At 46.3% G+C, this 23789-nt stretch overlaps 1 protein-coding gene across 1 annotated transcript; it reads right to left on the bottom strand.

Moving 5' to 3' along the window:
* Positions 1 to 1736, bottom strand: LOC127785584 (protein PHLOEM PROTEIN 2-LIKE A10-like). The gene has a single exon (XM_052312982.1). The coding sequence runs from the start codon at positions 1717 to 1719 to the stop codon at positions 550 to 552; it is 1170 nt and encodes a 389-aa protein (XP_052168942.1). The 5' UTR covers positions 1720 to 1736; the 3' UTR covers positions 1 to 549.
* Positions 1737 to 23789: the final 22053 nt, after the last annotated feature.

Here is a 23789-nt window from a genome sequence, read left to right on the forward strand (position 1 = left end):
TTACATTCACAAAACAAGGCATTTTATTTTTATCTCACAACTTCCCGTTCCCTTTGTTACAAGTCAGAAGAAAGAGTGAATACCAAACAAAAAAAAAAAGCAGACAAGCTCTATGGATTACATGCATGGAAAGACAGCTGAAGAGCATCAGCAACAAGAAGCTATTGACAAAAACTAGGCCACTTTACACTAAAACTGGCAAGCATAAAACAGCATCAATCACTACCCGTATCAAAATTATCATACACTAAAGTTGCCAATTCGGCCAGTATGATTTAATTTAGCCATCATATACCTCGTGTCAATCAATCAAGCCACAAACAAAACAACCACCATCTGAAAATTCCAGTCTAGTTGTTGATGGAACCTTGATGCTTTCAGCCAACACCCCAAAGACATGGTAATATGACAATGAGGCGCCAAGCTTGTAATAATAACTACTAGTGGTATAGGATCAATTTGCAATCTACAGATATAGTAGTAATAATTTAGTGTGCAACTAATGAAGATGGGGGACAAGCTGTCACCTGGAATTCCAATAGCAGTGAGCTATGGCGGCAAGAGGAACCTTGTTCCCATGGAAATGTGCATGCACAAGGCGAAGCATATGGTGAAGATGGCCATGGACTTGGAGGTGATGTGCTTGATGGCGAGGAACCCCTCGTTGCGGGCGGTGGCAATGCTCTTCCTGGCTCCATCGGAGACCCGCTGCGCCAGGAAATCGAGCAAGGAGCGGACGGTCTCGGCGGTGACTCTGCCAGTGATATCCAGCACAAACCTGCGGTTGCTGGGCACGGCAAGAGTGCTGGACACCGTGTCCATGACGCATCCATGAGGACTCTGCGCCTCACTGACCACCACAATTGGAGTTGGAGGTGGAGCAACCGCAACCTGCCTCCTTGTCCTCACCAAGGTCTCCACGGCGCCATTGCAGACGGAGACGAGCAGGTCCTTGAGCTTGGCCTCGTGCTTGGGGTCGGTGAATGCCGCGAGCAGCTGGTGAGAGGTACGCGGCACGGAGACGGTCCGGTCGAGGTAGGCCGCGACGGCGGTGCTAACGAAGACCCGGACAAGGTCGGCCGCGGCGTCCTTGCCCCTGTCGCTGCAGAGCCAATCCGGGAGCGGGTGGGCGCTGGGGGGCCGAGGGGCGGCGGCGGCGTGGTAGGACAAGACGAGGTTCCTGGCGAAGCTGCCGACGACGGCGGAGGCGAAGCCGGTGCCGGCGGGGGAGAGCAGGCGGTCCAAGATCCGATCGGTGAGGCCGATTTGTGCGGGTGTGGTCGTGGTCGAGGTGGAGGTGGAGTCGGAGAGGGCGCGGAGGAGGCCGGAGGCGAGGGAGTGGGAGAGGGAGGAGGCAGCGGAGGAGATGGGGTCGGAGGCGGCGAGCTTGGAGAGCTGGAGGAGGGTTCGGGGGACGTGGTCGGAATCGGAGCGGAGGAAATCGGCGAGGTCGGAACCGACCTGGGAGACGGCGTCGGCGAGGGAGAGGACGGCAGCAACGCGGCGGCGATGGTGGCGGTAGAGGCGGTAGAGGCCGTAGCCGCCGGCAGCGGCGGCAGCGGCGGCAAGGAGGAGGCGGTGGCGGCGGGAGGCGAGGGCCGCGTCCATCGGTATCGGTGGGGTTATCTGTCGCGACGCGCCATTGCTGCTAGCTAGCAAAGCAAAGGGGAGAGGAAAGGGAAGGAAAAGAAGGGTGGAAAAGTCCAAGTCCAACCCCATCAGACTCCTCACAGTCGTGCTCGGCACCAACACAGCACGCACGGCACCCCTTCTGACACACACACACACACACACACTGACACACCCCACAGCCTTGCTCCTAGTCCTACCAATATTGCTACACTCACCCCCGCCCGCCCGCTCTCACAAAAAAATTAAACCTAATACATCATTAATACACTAAATTATTCACTACTAAATTATTCACTACTTAGGTTTAGGTTGCATGTCTCATATATTTCTAAAAATCCATTTTAAATATTGTAAAAATACCACCACTTCTAGCCATTAATGGAATAGCACCATTAAAGTTAAACACAAATGCTACTCTAATGGGTGAAGTTGTCTTGCCTACGAACATGGGTCCCGCATCAATGTAGCCATTCTCCCGAAGCCCAGCCTGTAACATAATTTTAATGTATAATTCATTATCACACGCTCATGGAGTATTATATCAATAATTCATTGTCAGGGTTACGGGTTAGGTATACCTTTACCCTTCAATATACGTCACTATCGGTATGGCATACCTGCGCGTATACGGATACTCTTTGCATACACTAAGGAAATCCTTCACGGAGTTTACAGAGGGAAAGAATCCTACTCGGACAAGACTGGATTGTCAATGTATCATGTAGGGTCCGATGTCTCCGAGTTCTACTCAGAAACCGCCCGACCTGCGATATAAAAGGGACCCCCTGGGAGGACCTAAGGGATCGAATCTCAGAGCCAACACAACCCCCACAGCCTGCGAAGTCGGAGCCTGCAGGAGCCAAATCACCGGAGATCTAGTCGAACCAACTCGATTACGATCTCGCCGGATCCATCGAGTTCTATCGTTCCCTTTGTAACCTGTGATTCCCATCATATAATCCCATACCAACTGGATTAGGGCTATTACCTATCAAGGGGCCTGAACCAGTATAATCTTCGTCTTCTGTTTGTTTGATGTCGTATTACGTAGATCCTTATACCAACGTACCCCAATACCCTCTATATCCGGTCTACGGGTATCACCCGTCGACAGTGGCGCGCCAGGTAGCGGGACTTGGTGCTCAAGGTTCTACTACTATGTCATCCAGCTTCGTCGACAACAGCATCAACACCAACCTCCACCAGGGATTTCCTGCTTCAACAATGCTGGTGTGGATTCAAGTCGGCGAAATCGTCTTCCCGGTTTACACCACGATGCCGATCTCAGCTGGCCCATGAATGACCGGACATGAGAACGCAGTGGCTACAACCCAGGACGACTCCATGTCGAAGGATCCTCCCGTCGAAGCGGAGAACGGAACATCGACGACATCCGAGCTCGAGAAGGATTCTAATGCGGCCAAACCTTGTCATTCAGATAAGAGCCACGAGCCGATGAGAATAACTTCCGAAGCGACAAGGTCCTGGTGTCCCATCCACAAAACCAGGAAACACACTTTGCAAGCCTGCTGGGTTTTTCTCAACGCCCGCGCCGAAATTCGCGCCCGCAAAGAGCGTGGAATTCAGCGTATTTCTCCAACCCGTGATGTCTATTGTCCTATTCACAAGACAAAGAATCACGACCTCTCAAGCTGCAAGGTCTTTCTCAGCGCCACGAAGACGTCATCTCCTAAGGGCCCGCAGTCAGGCATATCCCTTAGAGATGAAGACAAGGAACAAGGAATGACGCTGGTTTCAGATCGATTCGTTGGTGTAATCGACATCAGTTCACCTGAACCATCAGTCCTGCATCTACTCGAGGACTATGGCTCATCGCCAGCGAGTACGCCGCGTGAGGTGTTAGCTATCGACAGGACCAGCACGTCAGCACACGCTAATGCGGAAGCACAAAATCAAGTAGCTACACCGGCCCAGCACATCAGGACCATCAACGCAATACTGAGGGAGACCCCTTACGATCTCGTTCTAAACGATGATCTCGCACAGTGGACAAAACGGCTACGGGAATTAGTAATCAACCTCAGCAACGCGTTCGAAGAAGCCGCTGGTGCAGCGCATCCGGAACAACCACCAACTGGCGGTGCCAATGGCGAAAATCCCGAACAGCGGTAGTCACCCCATCGAGCTACCCCTCCACCTCGCGGCACCGGCGATCTCTGCGACCACCTCAATGGCCGCCGAGAGGCACGACGCACACGAGTCAACGGGGATCGCTCCCGGCATCGCGTCTCTTCACGACATCATGATAATGAAAGACGGGACGGCCGCTCGAGCGAAGACCGAGACCGTGTTAATCGCCACGATCACCACGATCACGATGATCACGAGAGGCGCACGCAGGGTGACACTGGTCGAGGACACCGCCACAATGATGAGGACGACAGAGATCGGCGCCGGGATAACAACGGAGGGCGACGACAGGATTCTCGAGAACCTAGCCGACGTCCTCATAATCCTACACCGGAACCAAGCGATCCATCGTCATCGTCGTCTTCTTCTTCATCCTCATCATCAGACAGACATCCACGAAGGACACATGATCGCCGACAACCCACCGCCTTCAGCGCTGGGTGTAGAGCTTTCAGTCGTTCCCTACGTGATGTCCAATGGCCTGAGAGATTCCGACCAGGAGCAATAGAGAAGTACGATGGGAGCACCAACCTAGAAGAGTTCCTTCAAGTCTACTCCACAGTACTCTACGCTGCCGGAGCAGATGACAACGCATTGGCGAATTATTTGCCAACCGCGTTAAAAGACTCTGCACGTTCATGGCTGATGCATCTCCCACCCTACTCGATCACTTCGTGGGCAGACCTATGGCAGCAGTTCGTCGCCAACTTCCAAGGAACTTACAAGCGTCACGCGATCGAAGACGACCTACATGCGTTGACACAGAACTCGGGTGAATCCTTGAGGGAATATGTTCGGCGTTTCAACGAGTGTAGAAATACAATCCCCGAAATCATCGACGCTTCTGTAATTCGCGCCTTCAAGTCCGGTGTCAGCGATCGCTATACTACCCAGGAGTTGGCGACAAGACGCATCACAACTACTTGGAGATTATTCGAGATTGTTGAGCGATGCACCCGCGCAGATGATGCGCTGAGACGTAAGAACAATAAGCCGAAGACCGGGGAGAGAAGAAACCAGCCACGGACGCACCTGAGTCAAGCAAGAAGAAAAACCACAAAAGTGGGAAAAGGAAAGCTCAAGCGGAAGTTCTCGTAGCAGAATACGCGAACCCTCCCAAGTGCCCAGACCCACAAGGTAGCGATGCAAAGAAAGCATGGTGCCCTATACACAAGACGGACAGACATTCTTTGGAAGATTGCCTTGTTTTCAAAAAGTCGCTCGAGAAGCACATGGCATTTGAAAAAAGCAAGCGAGTACGCGTGGTCGAGAAGGATGCGGAGGCAGCTCCTCAGGAATCGGACTCAGCATATCCAGACTCTGACCTCCACGTTTCACACATTTTCGGAGGTTCCACAGCGTACTCCTCAAAGCGAGAATACAAGAAAGTGGAACGTGAAGTCTGTTCGACATGGCAGGGGGCTGCACTCAAGATGAAGTGGTCTGAACAGAAGATAGAATTTTCGGAAGAAGACCATCCCAAGACAGCCGTCATCCCAAGACGATATCCGATCGTAGTCGAACCCACTATTCGAAACATCAAGGTCGTACGGGTTCTCATCGACGGTGGCAGCTCAATCAACCTTCTCTTCGCCAGCGCTTTGGACGCGATGGGAACTCCACGAAGCGAGTTGAAACCCACCGATCAACCCTTCCATGGAATTACTCCCCAGTCTTCGTCCAAACCATTGGGCAAAATTACGTTGCCTGTGACTTTCGGCCAAGCAAACAACTTTCGAACGGAGCAAATCACCTTTGATGTCGCTGAATTTGATACAGCATATAATGCCATCATCGGGAGAACTGCACTTGCGAAGTTCATGGTCGCATCTCACTACGCGTATCAAGTGCTCAAGATGCCGGGACCAAAGGGAATAGTCACTATTCAAGGGAATGCAAAACTAGCGTTACAATGCGACAAGCGGAGCCTCGACATGGTCGAGCAAACACCCAGCCCACCCGCCACAACCGAGCCACCCAAGAAAGTGAGCAAGACAAACAAGACGCCGAAACCGGACGGCGCGATCAAGATCGTTCCACTCTCTAGTGCCAACCCCGACAAGACCGTCAAGATCGGGGCATCACTAAGCGAGAAATAGGAACTCGTGCTCATCACCTTCCTCTGCGACAATGCTGACGTGTTCGCTTGGCAGCCGTCCGACATGCCGGGGGTCCCTAGGGAGGTGATTGAGCACAAACTCATGGTGCGACCCGATGCCAAACCAGTAAAGCAAAAACTGCGGAGATTTGCTCCAGACCGAAAACAAGCCATACGAGAAGAGCTCGACAAACTTCTCAAAGCTGGCTTTATCAGAGAGGTACTTCATCCAGAGTGGCTAGCCAACCCAGTCATGGTGCGGAAGGCCAACGGGAAATGAAGAATGTGCGTCGATTTCACCGACCTCAACAAGGCATGTCCCAAGCATCACTTCCCTCTTCCTCGAATAGATCAACTGGTGGACTCAACAGCCGGTTGTGAGCTGTTGAGTTTCCTCGACGCTTACTCTGGCTACCACCAAATCAGCATGGCGAAAGAGGACGAAGAGAAGACAGCATTCATAACGCCGTTCGGGGTATTTTGCTATGTTAAGATGCCATTCGGACTGATAACCGCAGGGAATACTTTCCAGCGCACGGTCTAGGGCGCACTTAGCGACCAGCTCGGCAACAATGTCGAGGCATACGTCGACGACATCGTTGTCAAGACCAAAACAAGCGACTCATTGATTGACGTTCTACGGGAAACGTTCGACAACCTCAGACGATATCGCCTCATGCTCAATCCAGAAAAGTGCACGTTTGGAGTACCATCGGGCAAACTGCTCGGTTTCCTCGTCTCTGGTAGAGGAATAGAAGCAAATCCCGAGAAGATCAAGGCAATCGAGAACATGAAGTCACCCACAAGACTAAAGGAAGTACAAAAACTAACCGGATGCATGGCAGCACTAAGCAGGTTTGTCGCTAGGATGGGAGAACGAGGAGAACCCTTCTTCGCTTTATTGAAGAAGCAAGACAAATTTGTATGGACATAGGAAGCCGAAGAGGCATTCGTTGCACTCAAGCGCTACCTAGCAAACCCCCCTGTACTTGTTGCTCCCAACCTAATGAAGAATTACTCCTCTATATTGCCGCCATGCCATATTCCGTTAGCACCGTCATTGTTGTCGAGAGAGAGAAAGTACAACAACCAGTCTACTACGTCAGCGAAGCTCTCCATGATGCAAAGACAAGATATCCACAGATCCAAAAGCTGCTTTACGCGGTAATCATGACATCAAGAAAACTACGCCACTACTTTCAAGCCCACAGAGTCACAGCTGTCTCCTCCTTCCCTCTCGGTAAAGTCGTCAGAAACAAAGACGTTGTCGGTCGCATTGCGAAATGGGTAGTCGAGCTAAGCCAGTTTAATGTCCACTTTGTGCCACGAACAGTCATCAAGTCCTAGGTACTCGCCGACTTCGTAGCTGATTGGACAATGCCTGATAACAAATCAGAGAACCAAATCGACAATGAAATGTGGACAATGGCGTTCAATGGTGCGCTCAACAGCCAAGGAGCAGGGGCAGGATTCATCTTGACATCCCCTTTCGGAGATCAATTCAAGCAATCCACCTCAACTTCAGGGCAACCAATAACACAGCCGAATACGAAGGACTACTCGCCGGGATAAGAGCTGCAGCCGCACTTGGGGTCAAGCGGCTGATCGTGAAAGGGGATTCCGAGCTAGTCGCGAACCAGGTGCACAAAGATTATAAATGCTCTAACCCCGAGTTATCTAAGTATCTCGCAGAAGTCAGGAAGCTGGAGAAAAGGTTCGATGGGATCGAGGTCCGGCACGTATACCGCAAGGACAACATCGAGCCAGATGACGTAGCACGACGTGCGTCCAGAAGAGAACCGCTCGAGCCCGGCACTTTTCTGGACATCCTGACAAAGCCATCAGTGAAAGAGGTTAGCGGCGAAGTTAGCCCAGCCGCCCCCGACATTAGCTCGGAGGCCACAGAGGCAGAACATGCCGCTGCCGATATCGAGACCACAGACGACTGGCGCACCCCATTGATCAAATTCATCAATAGCGAAGAGTTGCCCGAGGACGACGCAGAGGCCGAGAAAATAACCCGTAAAGCAAAAATCTACTGCATGATCGGCAACGATCTATACAAGAAAGCGCCAAGCGGGGTACTTCTCAAATGTGTCTCGTCCGACGACAGCAGACACCTCCTCCTTGATATACATGAAGGCATCTGTGGGTCACACGCCGTCAGTCGAACATTGGTCGGGAAAGCTTTTCGACAAGGGTTTTTCTGGCCAACCGCCCTCAAAGATGCATGCGACATGGTCCAGCGATGTGAAGCCTGTCAATTCCACAGTAAACACACAAAGCTACCCGCGCAAGCGCTCTAGACTATCCCTCTTACCTGGCCGTTCTCATGCTGGGGGCTAGATATACTCGGGCCATTCCCACGAGGACAGGGCGGCTACAGATTCATATTCGTGGCGATCGACAAATTCACTAAATGGATCGAAGCATTACCCACGGGGGAAATCAAGGCCGACAACGCCATCAAATTCATCAAGGGGATATTTTGCAGATACGGACTACCGCACCGCATCATAACTGACAACGGCTCCCAGTTCATCAGCGCCGATTTCCAGGATTACTGCATCGGACTGGGAGTCAAGATATGCTTCGCCTCAGTCTCTCACCCTCAAAGCAACGGACAAGTCGAGAGGGCAAACGGCATTGTACTACAAGGGATCAAGACCCACGTCTACGACAGGCTCATGTCACATGACAAAAAATGGGTCGAAGAACTCCCATCAGTACTATGGGTCGTACGCACCACACCGACAACGTCTAACAAGGAAACACCCTTCTTCCTCGTGTACGGCTCCGAGGCCATGCTCCCCAGCGAGCTACAACATCAGAGTACACGAGTATAGAAGTATTCCAACGAGGATCAGGAGGAGCAGCGAAACGTCGATGTGAATTTACTCGAGGAACATCGCGAATGAGTTGCCGTCCGAGCAGCCAGTTACCAACAGGCCCTCTGCCATTACTACGAGAAGCGCATTCGAGCACGCATACTTTCGATCGGCGACTACGTCCTCCGACAGGTTCAAAGCCAAGCAGGGCGAAACAAGCTCTCACCCAAATGGGAAGGATCTTACACGATCACACAAGTCTTGCGGCCAGGCGCATTCAAAATTGCAGACGGTGATGGTCGCGAGTTGGCAAACTCTTGGAACATTGACCAACTACGTAAATTCTATGTATGAGTCAATATCATCCATACCTGTAAGACACCTTACAGCATCAATAAAGCCTATTTTTAGGCGCATATTACAATCAAAGTGTTCCTGCCCGATGATCCCTTACCCAGATGACACCTAGCGTTGAAACCTATCCTCATGTCCCTTTATGCCATCTTGACAAGGCCTCCGAGGAACCTAAGGGATCTTCGGCTGGGGACGCCCAGAGCCGATAAGGCCTTGTCAGATCCTGTAAAGACGAAAGACCATGTAAGACCTGGTCGTGTAAGAGTTCTCGCCGTGCGTATTAACCAAGCCGTGTAATCGAAAATTAACTTTTCAACTTCACGGCTGGGGGCTAGGATCAGTGCTTATTAAACCAAGGCAGGTCAAAGGTCCAAGAGCCTTATCCTCCGACGACAAGGCTGGGGGCTAGGGAGAGTATACGACTCAAATGACTTACTAAAGTCATGAACTGAGAACACACTCTTACACACGATTTCTAGAGTAAGAAGGATTTGTTAAGATAGAGTCCTTTTCTATTTCACAAAATACGCCTTACATTTTTTTTCACAAGTCCAAAGCTATATTACACTTTTCCCTAAGATATCTATCACAGGGTACAAAGACTACTAGGAAGGCCAATGCCAGTCCATAGACTGGAAGACCTTCTCCGCCAATGGCGCCATCGACTTCACCAGGTGGTCTATCTCCGCCGGAGTTCTCTGAGAACGAGCGAAGCCTTCATGGAGAAACTCGAGGTCCAATCACGGACGATGGTCTCGTATGCAAGCTAACACGTGCCCTCCGGCATATCGGCTCGATCGACGATATTCCTGCTTCAAGGCTTCATCAATACGTTTGCCGACGCCTTCGAGATGAATGCAGGCCCTATTCAGCCACGAGATGTATCTGGCCGCCGACTCCTCTGGATCCCCACGAGGTACTCAGAGCTCTCTACAAACCTTGGCCATGGACATGCAGCAACTCTTCAAGTACGAGTTGAACCACACCTCACGACCTCGGAGCGTTTCCACAGCTTGCTCTTTCTTTACTTCCAGCATAGTTCTCTCGAGCTCCGCTACTTCACATTTCGTCTTCCAATATTGGATACGACGATCTTGGCCAGCAAGCTCACTCTCGAGATCTGTTCAACATGGAAATGACCAAGTTAAGCTGCTCTTCTCTTTCAAGAACACGGCTGATCAAGTCGGAGGAGCAAAAAGAGATGAAGAGACCACCAACCTAAGGAAGTCGTCGCCATCCCCGTTCTCGTGGGTAAAATCTGATCTACATCGTCCGGCGACGTATGGGGCTCAAATGCAAGAGCCGGAATAATCGCTGGCGACTCAGGATGCCCACGCTGCTAGACATCCTCGACATCAACATCTCTACAAGGGACAACAAAGTACTCAAGATCAAAATGTTAAGGAAAACTAAGGTGTTGACTGCACGCGCAAAGGCGGTTGGAACCAATTGTAGTTTCATACAGCACGACTAAGGAGTACAGGAGAGTCAAAATCCTACTCTTCAAAAAGTGGGAGAACAGATTCCCCTAGATCGCCGACTTCTTCCATCACATCCTTACGCGCGTCGCTAGCCGCCCCCTGATCCAAGATCTCCCGCAGATCGAGTTCAGGGTGCGCCAACCTCACACACGCAAGGACGTGACACGCCCCGATATAGATCCCGTTGGACGTCTCCTCTCCGATCCTAGCTGCATGCTTAGAGGGAATCTCCTCCATCGCCGCCGCCAGTTCCGCAAGAGAAGACGTCAGCGAGAACTCGTCAGGATTCGCCAGGATGGTAGACTTGATACCGCACTCCCCGGCGAGCCGGTGCAGACCAGTATAGGTGACCCGCAACGAGCCACGGATTTCCGACAAGTTGTTCCCGAGCTCCGACATGCGGTGCTCGAGCCCCTGCCGTTGTCGCTCATTGCCGGCCACCAATTCCCTCATCTTCTTGAGGTCCTCACGAGCCTCCGCCAAGTCGTGCGCCAGCCGGTCGGTGCGCTCGTTCGCCGACGCCGCCGCCACCCTCGCCTCCGCGATCTCACGACCAATGCTGCGAGCACCAGCCTCGAGGAGGCGCCCCATTTCAACCTGGAGCTCCTCCCAGGTGAGGACGGCAGCCGGTGAACCACGACCAGCCACGGGATCGCTGGCAGGACCGCTTAGTGTCGCCTCGCGGCTCCCGGGCACGACCACGACATCCGTCGAGGCTACGGCAGGAGATGCGCTGGAGGTCCCCCCAGACCCGTCTTGCACCGCCTTTGCCCACACCACCCTACGAAAAGGCTCTTGTTTAGACAAAGTTCGACGAAATCACGTAACCTCAAACTCATTCACTCACTTCTCGCTGAGAGTCACAAGCCGCTGCCGTCGTGGAGGCGGGGGAGACGCGTCCGAGGCCTGGCGTGCAATCGATATGATGTGAGGTGGAAGCATTCTGACTACGTGATCAAATGACAAGAGAACTTACCAATGGGGTAGGCGCCTTCCGACGATGTCCGATTACAGAGGAGAATTTCCTCCCCTTTTTTGGAATATCGCCACCACTCGTTGTGGGATTGGGAAAGATCTTTCTGCATTAACGGCAACAGCAGCAGCATCGGACGCCTCCTTGGCGACTTTCTCTTTCAGTGACGCCGCCACCTGATGGTCCATGAGCGGCCCGATGATATCAGTCAGAGGGAGAGCCTACGCTTTATGAAGTCATGAGGCGATCCCAGTAGGAAAACGCAGAAGGCCCGCTGAGTACACTTACATTGATGGCGGCGTCGCGTTCGGCCGCCCCCTTCTCGCAAAGGGGAACGGGGACATTGCTCGCCGTCGTCGGGCCACTGATCATCACCTAGCCGACACGACGTCCCACGGCTTCGCTGCTCAGACCTGTGAATCGAGAACCAAAGTTCGATAAGTCAGAGGGAACGCGCACACAAGCAAGTCAGTGTAAATGCAAAGAAAAATACCCCGAGGAGAAACTCGGGTCGTGTCCTCCGGTCCAGAATAGTCTAAGGCTGGATGGGCTCGAGCCTGGAGCGGCTGGATCCGTCTACCAATGAAGTCAGCAGCGACTTCATACCCCGACAAATCTCGTACTCGGAGGTCGTCGATGACATCGATGAAAGACTGAAGGGAAGGGGTCAAGGTGGGCTTTGCGGTCCAAGACGAAATCTTGTCTGATTGTTCCTCAGGAACAACGAAGACAGGATCCGAATTTTCTATCTGAAGATAGAACCACCTCGTCCGCCATTTGCTGCGAGAGGAAGGGCACTGGAAGGGGATATAACGCGACTTCAGGCCATCCCGAAGTCGGAATCCGACGCATCCAGATACCCTGTTGGACTCCATCCAACGCAACTCGTAGTAGAAGTGAAAGAGATCAAGAAAAGGCTCTACCCCAATGTAGGCCTCACAAAGATGCGAAAAAATACTAAGGAAGGCAATAGAATTGGGGTTCAAATGGAGCAAAGAAAGGCCGTAGAAGTTCAAAACCAAGAGAAGAAATTCAGAAGGCGGAGGGAGAAAACCGCAGAGAACGTAGTCCTCGATTGCAACAATGTGTTAACAACCAAATTTGGTAACATCGGCATTAGGAAAGAAGACTAGATCGAAGCAGAGTCGGAGGCGGAGATCGAGTTTGGAAACAGAGCAGGAATCGGCTGGAGTCCAAATCAGCTACGATTAGGATCGGCCGAGTCTGAGTCGGACTAGGTAAGCCGATGCAGCCGATTCCGACAATGCAGCTTGATGTATGATATCGGGTTGGATTGAGGTGCTTCAAGGTGATTGCCGCGCATGGATAGAGTCCTGAGAAGGCAATTGTATCTATTAATTAGGGTGTTTTATGTAATCTCCTTAGAGATATGATTGGGCAAAAGTCTGCCGCAAAGACTTATGATATCTTAGAGTTTGTTAGAGATAGTAGTCGTGTCTGTTATGGACATATCTTGTAATTCTCGGGTATAAATAGACCCGAGCCCTATGTAACTTTGAGAAGACACACGTTCAATACAATTTCGGCGCATCGCCACCCTTTTGCTTTAGTTTTGTTTCGACGAGTTCTTACTTTCGGGTTGAGCTGCATCGGTTTCGATCTTCAACGAGAGGTAAAACTTGTTATGACAGCTTATTTTCTCGGGATTAGTGCTTCCATCTTTATGACACTCTGATCTCGTTTATGCAATTCGTCGAGTTATCATATATCTTACATAATCTCCAGCAATATCGCTATCTAATCTACAATCGGCTAACATCTGTTTGTAGAGGGCAGCCGATTAGGTTAGATATTGATGTTGACTTAGATTATATAGGGGATCCACCACTCTATGAAACTTCCAACGGCTTGATTGTCTAGATATTACCCTTCTTTTCATACTTTTAGCTGCATCAGTTGAATTTGATCTTATAAGTCGTGATTAGAATCTCAATCTCTAGCCTGCCTTCTGGTTGCCGATTAGGATAGTATCAGAGTTTCAGCCGATCTTATCTGATTTAACTATATTTGCTCTATATGCTTCATTGACATGTTAAATCTGCCCTTTATGTCAAGATACTGTTGTATTTAAATATATTAGGCCTTTGTTTGATATATTATACCTGTTTTAATATCTTGATATAAAGTAGTATCGGAATATTAGCCAATACATGCTAGATCTATCTGATCGGCTATGCTATAAACATATATAGTCCTGTTATTAATATATATTTCAATCTAAGTGATTTATATTGTCTCGGCATGGCGACTGATCTATCCCAATCACTTGATTTAAGTATGTATCGATATAAGAACTATATATTGGAAATATCTACAGCCGATCGAATAGATTTAGTTCTTTATTGTATATTTACAACTGCCGATCGATTCACATATGACATCGGCTCAAAGATAAATGATATGTCATCGGCACCTAGCCGATCGGCTATCATTTATAGATTTAACCACAGTTTCTTTGCCTTTATTTCTTGTTGATTACAGGATCAAATCAACTGGCATGCTAGTACACCCGAATGCGAGCTTTGGACCTGCACTGGAGTTAAGCAGATCTCCCAGGCCTCGTGTTTTCTGTCAACACCATGCGACCTAGGACAGGCTGGGTTTCAGTACCTCCTGCTTCTCTTTCCATGGTCCCACGACCGGGAAGGGCGCCATCCTCCTGTAGCTTCTTCAGCGACACGCTGGTGGAGGAAGATTTGCCGAGATCCATTGCCTACCGAAGATTGCCGGAGGAAGGACCGAGATTGACGAGCTAGGGTTTTGCAGGAGCGGAGAAGACGAGAAACGCTTGGAGGCTGGAGCTTTTCTTCACAACAGGCGGACTTCAAAATGGATCCCCAAAACTCCCTTAAATAGACGCACTTCCGACGGTGCGAATTCCAAGGAAAGGAGAGAGATAGCCGCCGGAAATTTCTGGGACCGTTACGCGCGGCAGTTTTTCGAACTTCAGTTTAAATTCACTCATGACCGTTGGGCTTCACATGGTGTTCTTGACTATGTCCTGTCTCTACGGTTCTCACACCGAGAACAACAACAGCCTCGACACTAGAAGTCGCGAATGGTTACACGAGTTCATTTAAGCAGAAGTCGGGGGCTACTGTCAGGGTTACGGGTTAGGTATACCCTTTACCCTTCAATATACGTCACATATCGGTATGGCATACCTGCGCGTATACGGATACTCTCTGAATACACTAAGGAAATCCTTCACGGAGTTTACAGAGGGAAAGAATCCTACTCGGACAAGACTGGGTCGTCAATGTATCGTGTAGGGTCCGATGTCTCCGAGTTCTAGTTGGAAACCGCCCGACCTGTGATATAAAAGGGACCCCTTGGGAGGACCTAAGGGATCGAATCTTAGAGCCAACACAACCCCCACAGCCTGCGAAGTCGGAGCCTGCAGGAGCCAAATCGCCGGAGATCTAGTCGAACCAACTCGATTACGATCTCGCCGGATCCATCGAGTTCCATCGTTCCCTTTGTAACCTGTGATTCCCATCATATAATCCCATACCAACTGGATTAGGGCTATTACCTATCAAGGGGCCTGAACCAGTATAATCTTCGTCTTCTGTTTGTTTGATGTCGTATTACGTAGATTCTTGTACCAACGTACCCCAATACTCTCTATATCCGGTCTACGGGTATCATCCGTCGACAAATAAGTAGAAAGATGAGTACTATTAGCGATGGTGGCCTCCACTGGGACTGTCTTAACTTAGCCATATATTCCATGCTATACTTACAACACTATACTAAACTTTGTTGTCCATTTTTGGTGTCCTTAATGAAAGAACAAAGAGAAGATGGAGGTGACCAAAATATCTTTTTAAAATGTTTTGAGTAGATTTGTGGTGCAGGGTAGACATAATTTGTTTCTGGTGTTGATCATTACTATTCAATTTTTTTATGATATAGACAGAATATACTCTCTTTTGAAAATGACCGAGGTTAATCATTCAACAATATTTTTAAAAAGTTATAGCTAATGAGACATACCACCACAATAATATCCAGAGAAACATGCTATTGTTCATATTTTGACAAATATGTATAGCCAAATAGTTCTAAAAATATAAAAATACTCTAAGAATCTTAATCACAAACAAATTATAATTTAATCAGGTCAACTTGAAAAACACAACTAAATTGTGTTGTTTTTATTTTTTAATATGTAGATTTAAATTAGTGTTGTATATTTCTGAAGTTTCACTCCTTAAAATATGATGTGATTTTTTTTGAAAAATTATCGTATATATGTCGGCCTCATATGTCGTGGTGTATATACGACCATAATATAACTTTTATAATTTAATTAAAGAAATACAACATGATTACCAATTGGATATATAGTTCAAAATATTTTAGAAGATGGTTTAAAGAATATTTATTGGGTATTTTATATTTTTATTATAGATCATAGTTTAACTATATATTTATATTTGTGAAGTAATATATTTTATATTTATATTGTAGAAAATAACCGTCCATTTTTATAGATCTATATTGTTGGCTGTCTTTTCTATCTACGTTCTTATGTTTTTCCCTTCCGTGAACAGCAGAAGTTTACATCGCACGTACTACTCATACGTTGTACGTATGGGAGAACGTAGTAGCGTTTTTATCTAAACATGAGAGAGTTATTTTCAATGATAGATGTAATCTAATGATGTAAAATAATGTGTTCATCAATTTAAGTGAAAATTAACGGTTAGATTAGATAGTGCCATGTGACGGTTTATGAGCGTTTATAGAAGTGTCATATAACGGCTTAAAAGCGTTTGTAGAAATTTTAATGCACTTTTAGTATATTTATGTTTTTTCCTTCCGTGAACAGTAGAAGTTTACATCGCACATACTACTCATACGTTACGTCGTACATACGGGAGACATGATGAAGTTATTATTTTTCAATGATAGATCTAGTCTAATGGTGTAAAATAATGGATCCACCAATTTAAATGAAAATCAACGGTGGGATTAGATAGTACCATGTGGAGGCTTAGGAGCGTTTATAGAAGTACCACATGAAAACTTAAGAGCATTTTTAGAAGTTTAATGGACTTTTAGTATATAATAGATAGATAGATAATGCATCAAATAAACACTCATATTTGTATATAATCATATGTGTGGCATATATAACATGGGCTATTACATACAATCCTTGTTATCCATCTCTATTATCCACTTCCTACATATATATATATATATATATATATATATATATATATATATATATATATATATATATATATATATATATATATATATATATATATATATATATATATATATATATATGCATGGCAACTTGGCAAGGTTTCGTAGTTTGAGTTTTTTTTTATCAATTCATTCCCCTTATTTGCCCATTAGTGGAGAAACCGCTATTGGTGCAGGTGTTTTAACTAGTGTGCAAGTGGCAACAAACTGACACTGATTCAGAGTATTGTGATCCTTAAATCGAACCGTTGACTCTACTAATTTTCTAAAAAAAAAACCTGAGTTTCCTATAACTTTAAGATGAATTTAACTTCTATCGGTTATCATGATTGCTCTAAAAATACAAATTGTCCTCCAGCGGTTGTAAGCAACTAACCGAATGTACAGAGTTTTACAACTAGAAAAGACACAGTCGTTGTGCGTCTAGCAATTCCAACTATAGTTAAAGGCATGCTGGGGACACTGAAGACCGACTTTGTTGAGAGACTTTGATGCTGAATCAATGACTCACATGTGCTGCCCACATGCACGTACTTAACGCCCACCTGCACTCGACGTTAGAGCATCTCCAAGCCATCCAGCTGGCCAAATAGTCCCCCCAGTTGGCTAAATGTAGCCAGCCACAACCCGCTGGCCAAATCGCTTGTGCTCTATCGCAGGCCATCGAGCAGCGTCGTCGCGAGGAGCAGCCGTGCCATCACGAGCTCCTCACAGCCTCCCCCTCCGACGCAACAATGAGAAACAGCCGCGCTGCCATGAGCTTCCCATCGCCGATGACCCAAATCTGGAGAGGAGCAGCTACAGCGGCTCCCGGAGCGGCGCCGACGACCCAAATCTGGAGAGGACACCGGGGTCAGAGCAGGCAACGCTGCCGAGACCACCAACACCAAATCCCGAGCTCGCACAACCGCCGCCATCTTCATCTGCTCATCCACCCCATTGCAATCAAGGTAGGAAGGAGAGGGGAAGAAGAACGGCGGCGGGGACAAGGAGACTGCGCTGTCCATTGCCTCTCCACCGCGCCTCCACTCCGACCACGTCGACGCCATCCACCACGCCTCCCCTCCCGACCACGCCGACGCCGTCCACCGCGCCTCCCCTCCCAACCGCCGACGCGGTCCGTCGCGCCCTTCGACCTCGCCGACACCGTCCACCGCGCCTCCCCTCCGAGCGCCGACGCCGTCCGCCGCGCCACCGCTCCGACCTCGCCGACGCCGTCCGCGGCGCCACCGCTCGGACCGCGCCTCCACCTCGTGGCTTCCACCGTGTCTGCCATTGCCCTCGGTATCCACCGTCTGGAAAATATGGGGAGAAAAGCCAGAGAGAGAGGGGGAGAGAAAGAGGAACAGAGACAGACTCGTGGGCCCCATTGTCATAGACTATGAGTAGAGAGTGTAGATGGAGATGCTGTTGGAGTAAACTACAAATTTAGCTCTCCAAGTCAATTGGAGAGTTGGCTATACAAGTGTTTGGAGAGTCTAATTTGGGTAGTCTGTTGGAGATTCTCTTATATATACGTTCGAACCCATTCTCGACATGAAAAACCGAAGCGGCATATTAATACGTGATTAATTAAGTATTTTAAAATTTTTTAAAAATTTATTAATATAACATGTTTTATATTTTATAATTTTAATAAAAACACGTCGTCTGTAAGTCTGGAAAGCGCGTACGGTGAAAAATAAGGTGTACAAATTACGAAAGGTTTCACCTGTGCGAAGACCTGAACTTGGCCCAGGCCGATTCCACCGGTCGCCGAAGCTCTATTAATTCCCCGTAGTTTACATGGAAATTTTCATTTAATTTCCCACGTCAACACACCACGTCAGCACGCACACGGTGGAATTTTTCATGGAAATACCCCCTACTAATATATACTCCCTCCGTATTTTAATGTATGACGCCGTTGACTTTTTAACAAACGTTTGACCTTTCGTCTTATTTAAAAAATTTATATAATTATAATTTATTTTATTGTAACTTGATTTATCACCAAATGTTCTTTAAGCATGACATAAGTATTTTTATATTTGCATAAAAAATTTTAATAAGACGAGTGGTCAAACGTTAGTTAAAAAGTCAACTACGTCATACATTAAAATACGGAGGGGTACTAGCTATACTGGAACATACTCCGTCTGTACCATAGTATAAGATATTTTTGAGTGGATATGGATACGTATAATTCTATGAATCTGAACAGTCCAGATTCATCCTATTAGGATAAATCACATCCAACCAAAATACCTTATATTAATATATGTGGGACGGAGGGAGTATATACTTCTACTATGCTGCTAGTTAGTTAATAGCTTGAGTTTTTGCTTGTACTGTTTGACTACTCGTCTTATTTAAAAAAAATTGTGCAAATATAAAAAACGAAAAGTTGTGCTTAAAGTACTTTAGATAATAAAGTAAGTCAAAAAAAATAAATAATAATTCTAAATTTTTTTAATAAGACGAGTGATCAAACAGTACAAACAAAAACTAAAAATCCCTTATATTATGGGACGGAGGAAGTACTATAATACCGTCTCGGCCCCACTTCAGTGCCTTCGTGGCGCCATGTCAGCGCCACATCGCCCTCTCCGTCCACCGTGGCTGCCATGTGGTGCGCCCGCAGACCGGTGTGCGCATGGACCGACCGTCTTGAGTCACCGGCAGGTGAGTCCCGCTTGCCGGCACCACCTATTCCTCTCGGTGACGTCATAAATAGTAATAATTGCGCAATAAATCGATTTTAATTCTAGAAGTTCATTTAAATGGTCCAAAACATCTAAAATTCATAACTAATTCATACGAACTCTAAATTGGGCCATTCAACCTGCGAAATTCATCTAAAATTGAGCTCTACATGTTTGTTTACTATTTTATGTATTGTTTATTTGGTTTTTATTAGAGTTTTTTTCTCATTTTGCGTGCCAGCGTGTAGTTTTCACCGTTTTGAAAGATCGCGAGGAAAAGAGTTCAGAAGATCAAAGTGAAGAAGCGAGGCAAGTCACACATTCCCCTTGAGCATGTTGAACCTAATTTACAAATGTTTTACCGTTTGCAAATAAACTGCATGTTTTGCTAATTACAATGGAATAGGGTTTACCTATCTGCTCGCTTGTGCCATATCACTTGATATCCGTCCTTTGTCAAACTTGGGTAATAATTTGACTAGCTTGTGTCACTTATGTTGATCTTGCTAGAATTATGATATTCTTAGCCATGCTTAAATACCACTAGCTCACTTAATGGGATAATTACATTATTTACTCTAGTATTTTGTTGAGCTGCGAGCTCGAGACATCTGGCCATGGTTCTTTGGTTTTAATTATCCAACTAAAATATGGCTTAATGATGGGCTGTGGGTGTATGGTTTAGCTAGTCGCACTCATAGCAATTAAGTATCGGTTCGCAGGAAACCCTTGAAGAATTATCGTACTTACCACAAGCCAGCGTGGGCAAAGCTGGGCTTGTAGTGTAGCTTTCCTCTAGCTGGCATATCCAGGCAAGGGTGAGCGTGATGGAGTTGCGATGGCCCTTGCGACGGCCTTTGCTACTTCCGGATTCACCTAGGCACGAGAGTGGACTGCATGCTGCCTGTTGAGGAGTGGGGGTGAAACCTGAGGTGTGGTACGCTTGGTTAGAGGGGGTTATGCGAAGAGTCCTGTCACGGATCTTTCTGGTATATCGTGGTGGCATGGCGGCGCATGGAAACATGTCGTGGGGTTGTGTCTTGTGGGTACAGTTGTGCTGCACTATCTGCAGCTGTTGAATCGACTGAACTATCTGCTGCCTCGGTGGTATCTGCTGAACTGGTCCACTGGTCGGCTGAGGTGGCAAAAACATCGAAGCAATTTCCTCCTGGGACAACCGATTGATATTCTGACCAGCATGTTGCGACTGCTCTCTGGACAAGAGATGAGGATTATTAACCGTCTGCCTTTGTGCCGATGATGGCGCAGCTGGTGCCGGAGTCAAGGCTGCAGCCGTCGGCTGGACTTGTGGCGTAGCGGAAGTACTCTGTTGATTACTTGTCACCAAGCTCCTGTAGTTCGGGAATAAACCGCCTGGCAGGTAGACTGGCCCTGTTGTCTGATGCTCAGCTATTGTGTCGTCAATCACAGATTTGATCATATTTGTCAATGTGTTGACAAGCACTCCGGACTGGTTGATCAAAGCGTGTTGCACGACATAATCGACTTGATCTTGGAAATTCATGCGCCTAGGAGGTTCTTCCTATACTTCATTGCCATCTGGACCAAGATCTTCAATTGCACCATTCTGAAGGCCGTCACCTTTGTCGCCTAAAGCATCTCCAGCACCTTTACCGTCTTGGGATGAACTTGAGCCGACCTCATCGGTAGCAACTACCTTTACCTTGTATTTTTGGTAAACTTTCCCGCGGGTTTCTGCGAACGACTTCATGAATTGCTCCTGAGTGCTCTGCATCATCAGTTCGAATTCCTTCTTTTGTTCTGGTGATAGCTTGTCTACAGTGACCGGAACAATGTTTGCTTCGTTAACCTCGGACCCAGTAGGTTTTGGAATCTTGGTTTGAGGAGAAACTGGGGGCTTGCCTGTCAATGACGGGGGTGGCTTTTCTGCCGACATTGCTGTTTGTCGTGTCGCACCGGGCGTGCCAAAAGCGTGTTGATGCGAAAAACATACACTGGCCTGGAAGATCTGCTTAACTTCAGTGCAGGTCCAAAAATCTTGCCTTTAGGTTCGTGAGCGTGCCAGTTGATTTGATCCTGCAATCAACAAGAAATAAAAACAAAGAAACCACGGTTACATCTATAAATGATAGCCGATCGGCCAGTCGCCAATGACTCATCATTTATCTTCAAGCCGATGTCATATGTGAATCGATCGGCAGTTATAAATAAGCAAGACAAGATTAAATCTACTCGATCAACTGTAGATATTAACGCTATATAATCCTTCTGTCGATGTATATATAAACCAAGTGATTGGGATAGATCGGTCGCCATGCCGAGACAGTATAAATCACTTAGATCCAAGTATATATTAACATGAAGATTATAAACGCTTATAGCATAGCCGATCAGATAGATCTAGCATGTATCAGCTAGGACTCCGATACCACTCTATATTAAGATGTTAAAATAGATAGAACATATCAAACAAAAGCTTAATATACTTTATTACAATAATATCTTAATATAAACGGCAGATTTAGCATATCTCTACTACTTAAAAAATAAGAGATGATTCCTTCATCTGGAAAAAATAGCGAAAAAAATTAAAAAGTCCGACTCCTATATCCGAAATAGCGAAAAAAAAGTCCGACTCCTATATCAGATTCGCGGTTAGAAACGAAAAAAAAAGTCCGACTCTAGATTGGTGAAAAAAATTGATGTGCCGGATTGAAGATCTGTTTGCAAAAATGGAATCTACAGGTCGAGAGCATTCCATTTTTATATGATTTTAATTTTTGGGTTTGTACTTTTATATTTGAGTCCCTATAATTTTTATATTTACATTTGAGTCCCTATAATCATGCAACAAGGTACTTGAGGTCGTTTTTGTTAAAAAAAATAATAAAAGAGAAAGAGAACAAAGGCAGAAAGGTGCATAAAAAGAAAAAGAAAAGCCACACAAAAAAAGAAAATAAAGAAAAACAACGATAACAAAAGTTTTTTCCTCTGAGTGGCTAAAAAAACTGTAGATCCGACGGAAAAAAATCTGTTTCATATAAAAGGCAAAAAAAAAAGTGGTGACGAAAAAAAAGCTAGATCCGATTACTTTAAAAACGGGGAAAAAAAGTATGGTTACTATAAAGGTGAAAAAAATCTAAAAGAACATCTAAAAAAAGTTCATTCGTTTTCTTAAGAAAGTGGCAAAAAAATGGTTCGTAAAAAATATAAAAAATGCAAGAGAGAAAAAAATGGAAAGGGCGAAACAAAATCTTTCTAACCAGTATATATCTCTTCTCTATTTCTAATCTAACTATTCAAAAAGAGAAAATGCATGAGAAAATAAAAACGGTTAAAATAACGTGTGAGGCAAAAGTCAGAAAAAAGCACAAAAAAACATGCTAAAAAGGTTTTCCATCGTCAATAAAAAAACAAAAAGACGCGCGAGAAAAATTATTTCCATCGTCGGTAAAATATTTAAAAAAAAACATGCGAGGAAAAAACTGTCGAAAAAACGCGCCATTTCTAAAAAATGGTTTTAAAAAACCGTGCAAGAAAAAAAACACCGTCTATTAAAAAACAAATTGCTCTTAAAAAACTGTCAGAAAAAAGCTAAATTGATGGACGCTTGAGTCGGATAGGATCCATCGATTTTTTGCCATCTAGTACATGGCTTTGTTTCGTCATATATTCTCCTGTATTGGAAAAAAGCAAAAAAAGAACCTTCGAAAAAAACAAGAAAAAAACGTGCGAGAAAACAAGAAAAAAAACACACGAGAAAAGAAAATAAAAAAGGGAGAAAAATATGGTTTTCTTCTTTAGTAAAAAAAGCATAAAAAAACATGGTAGGAAAAAACTGTTAGAAAGAAATGCGCCATTTCTGAAAAATGGTTTGAGAAAATTGCGCAAGAAAAAAAACACTGTTTATAAAAAAACAAGCCACTCATTAAAATAGAAACATTGTCATTGACATGATTATGCATGAAAAACGTGTATTATTATTAGAACTTTTTTTACCCGTTGCAACGCACGGGCATTTTTGCTAGTCTATTAAGTATATAAAACATAAAGCTAAATTAGGTAAGATCGGTTGAAACCCCGATACTATCCTAATCGACAACCAAAAAAGCAGGCTAGAGATTGAGGTTATAATCATGACTTATGAGGTCAAACATAACTGATACAACCATAAGTATGAAAATAAATACAATATCTAGACAATCAAGCTGTTGGATGTTTCATAGGGTGGTGGATACCCTATATAATCTAAGTCAACGTTGGTATTTAACCTAATCGGCTGCCTTCCAGTGATAGATATTAGCCGATTGAGACTTAAATAACAATATTGCCAGAGATTATATAGGATATATGATAACTCGA

This window comes from Oryza glaberrima, chromosome 10, assembly GCF_000147395.1.
Source record: "Oryza glaberrima chromosome 10, OglaRS2, whole genome shotgun sequence".
Lineage (NCBI taxonomy): Eukaryota > Viridiplantae > Streptophyta > Magnoliopsida > Poales > Poaceae > Oryza > Oryza glaberrima.

Coding starts and splice junctions, on each gene's coding strand:
- LOC127785584 (XM_052312982.1), bottom strand. CDS start 1,719: ATGGGGTTGGACTTGGACTTTTCCACCCTTCTTTTCCTTCCCTTTCCT.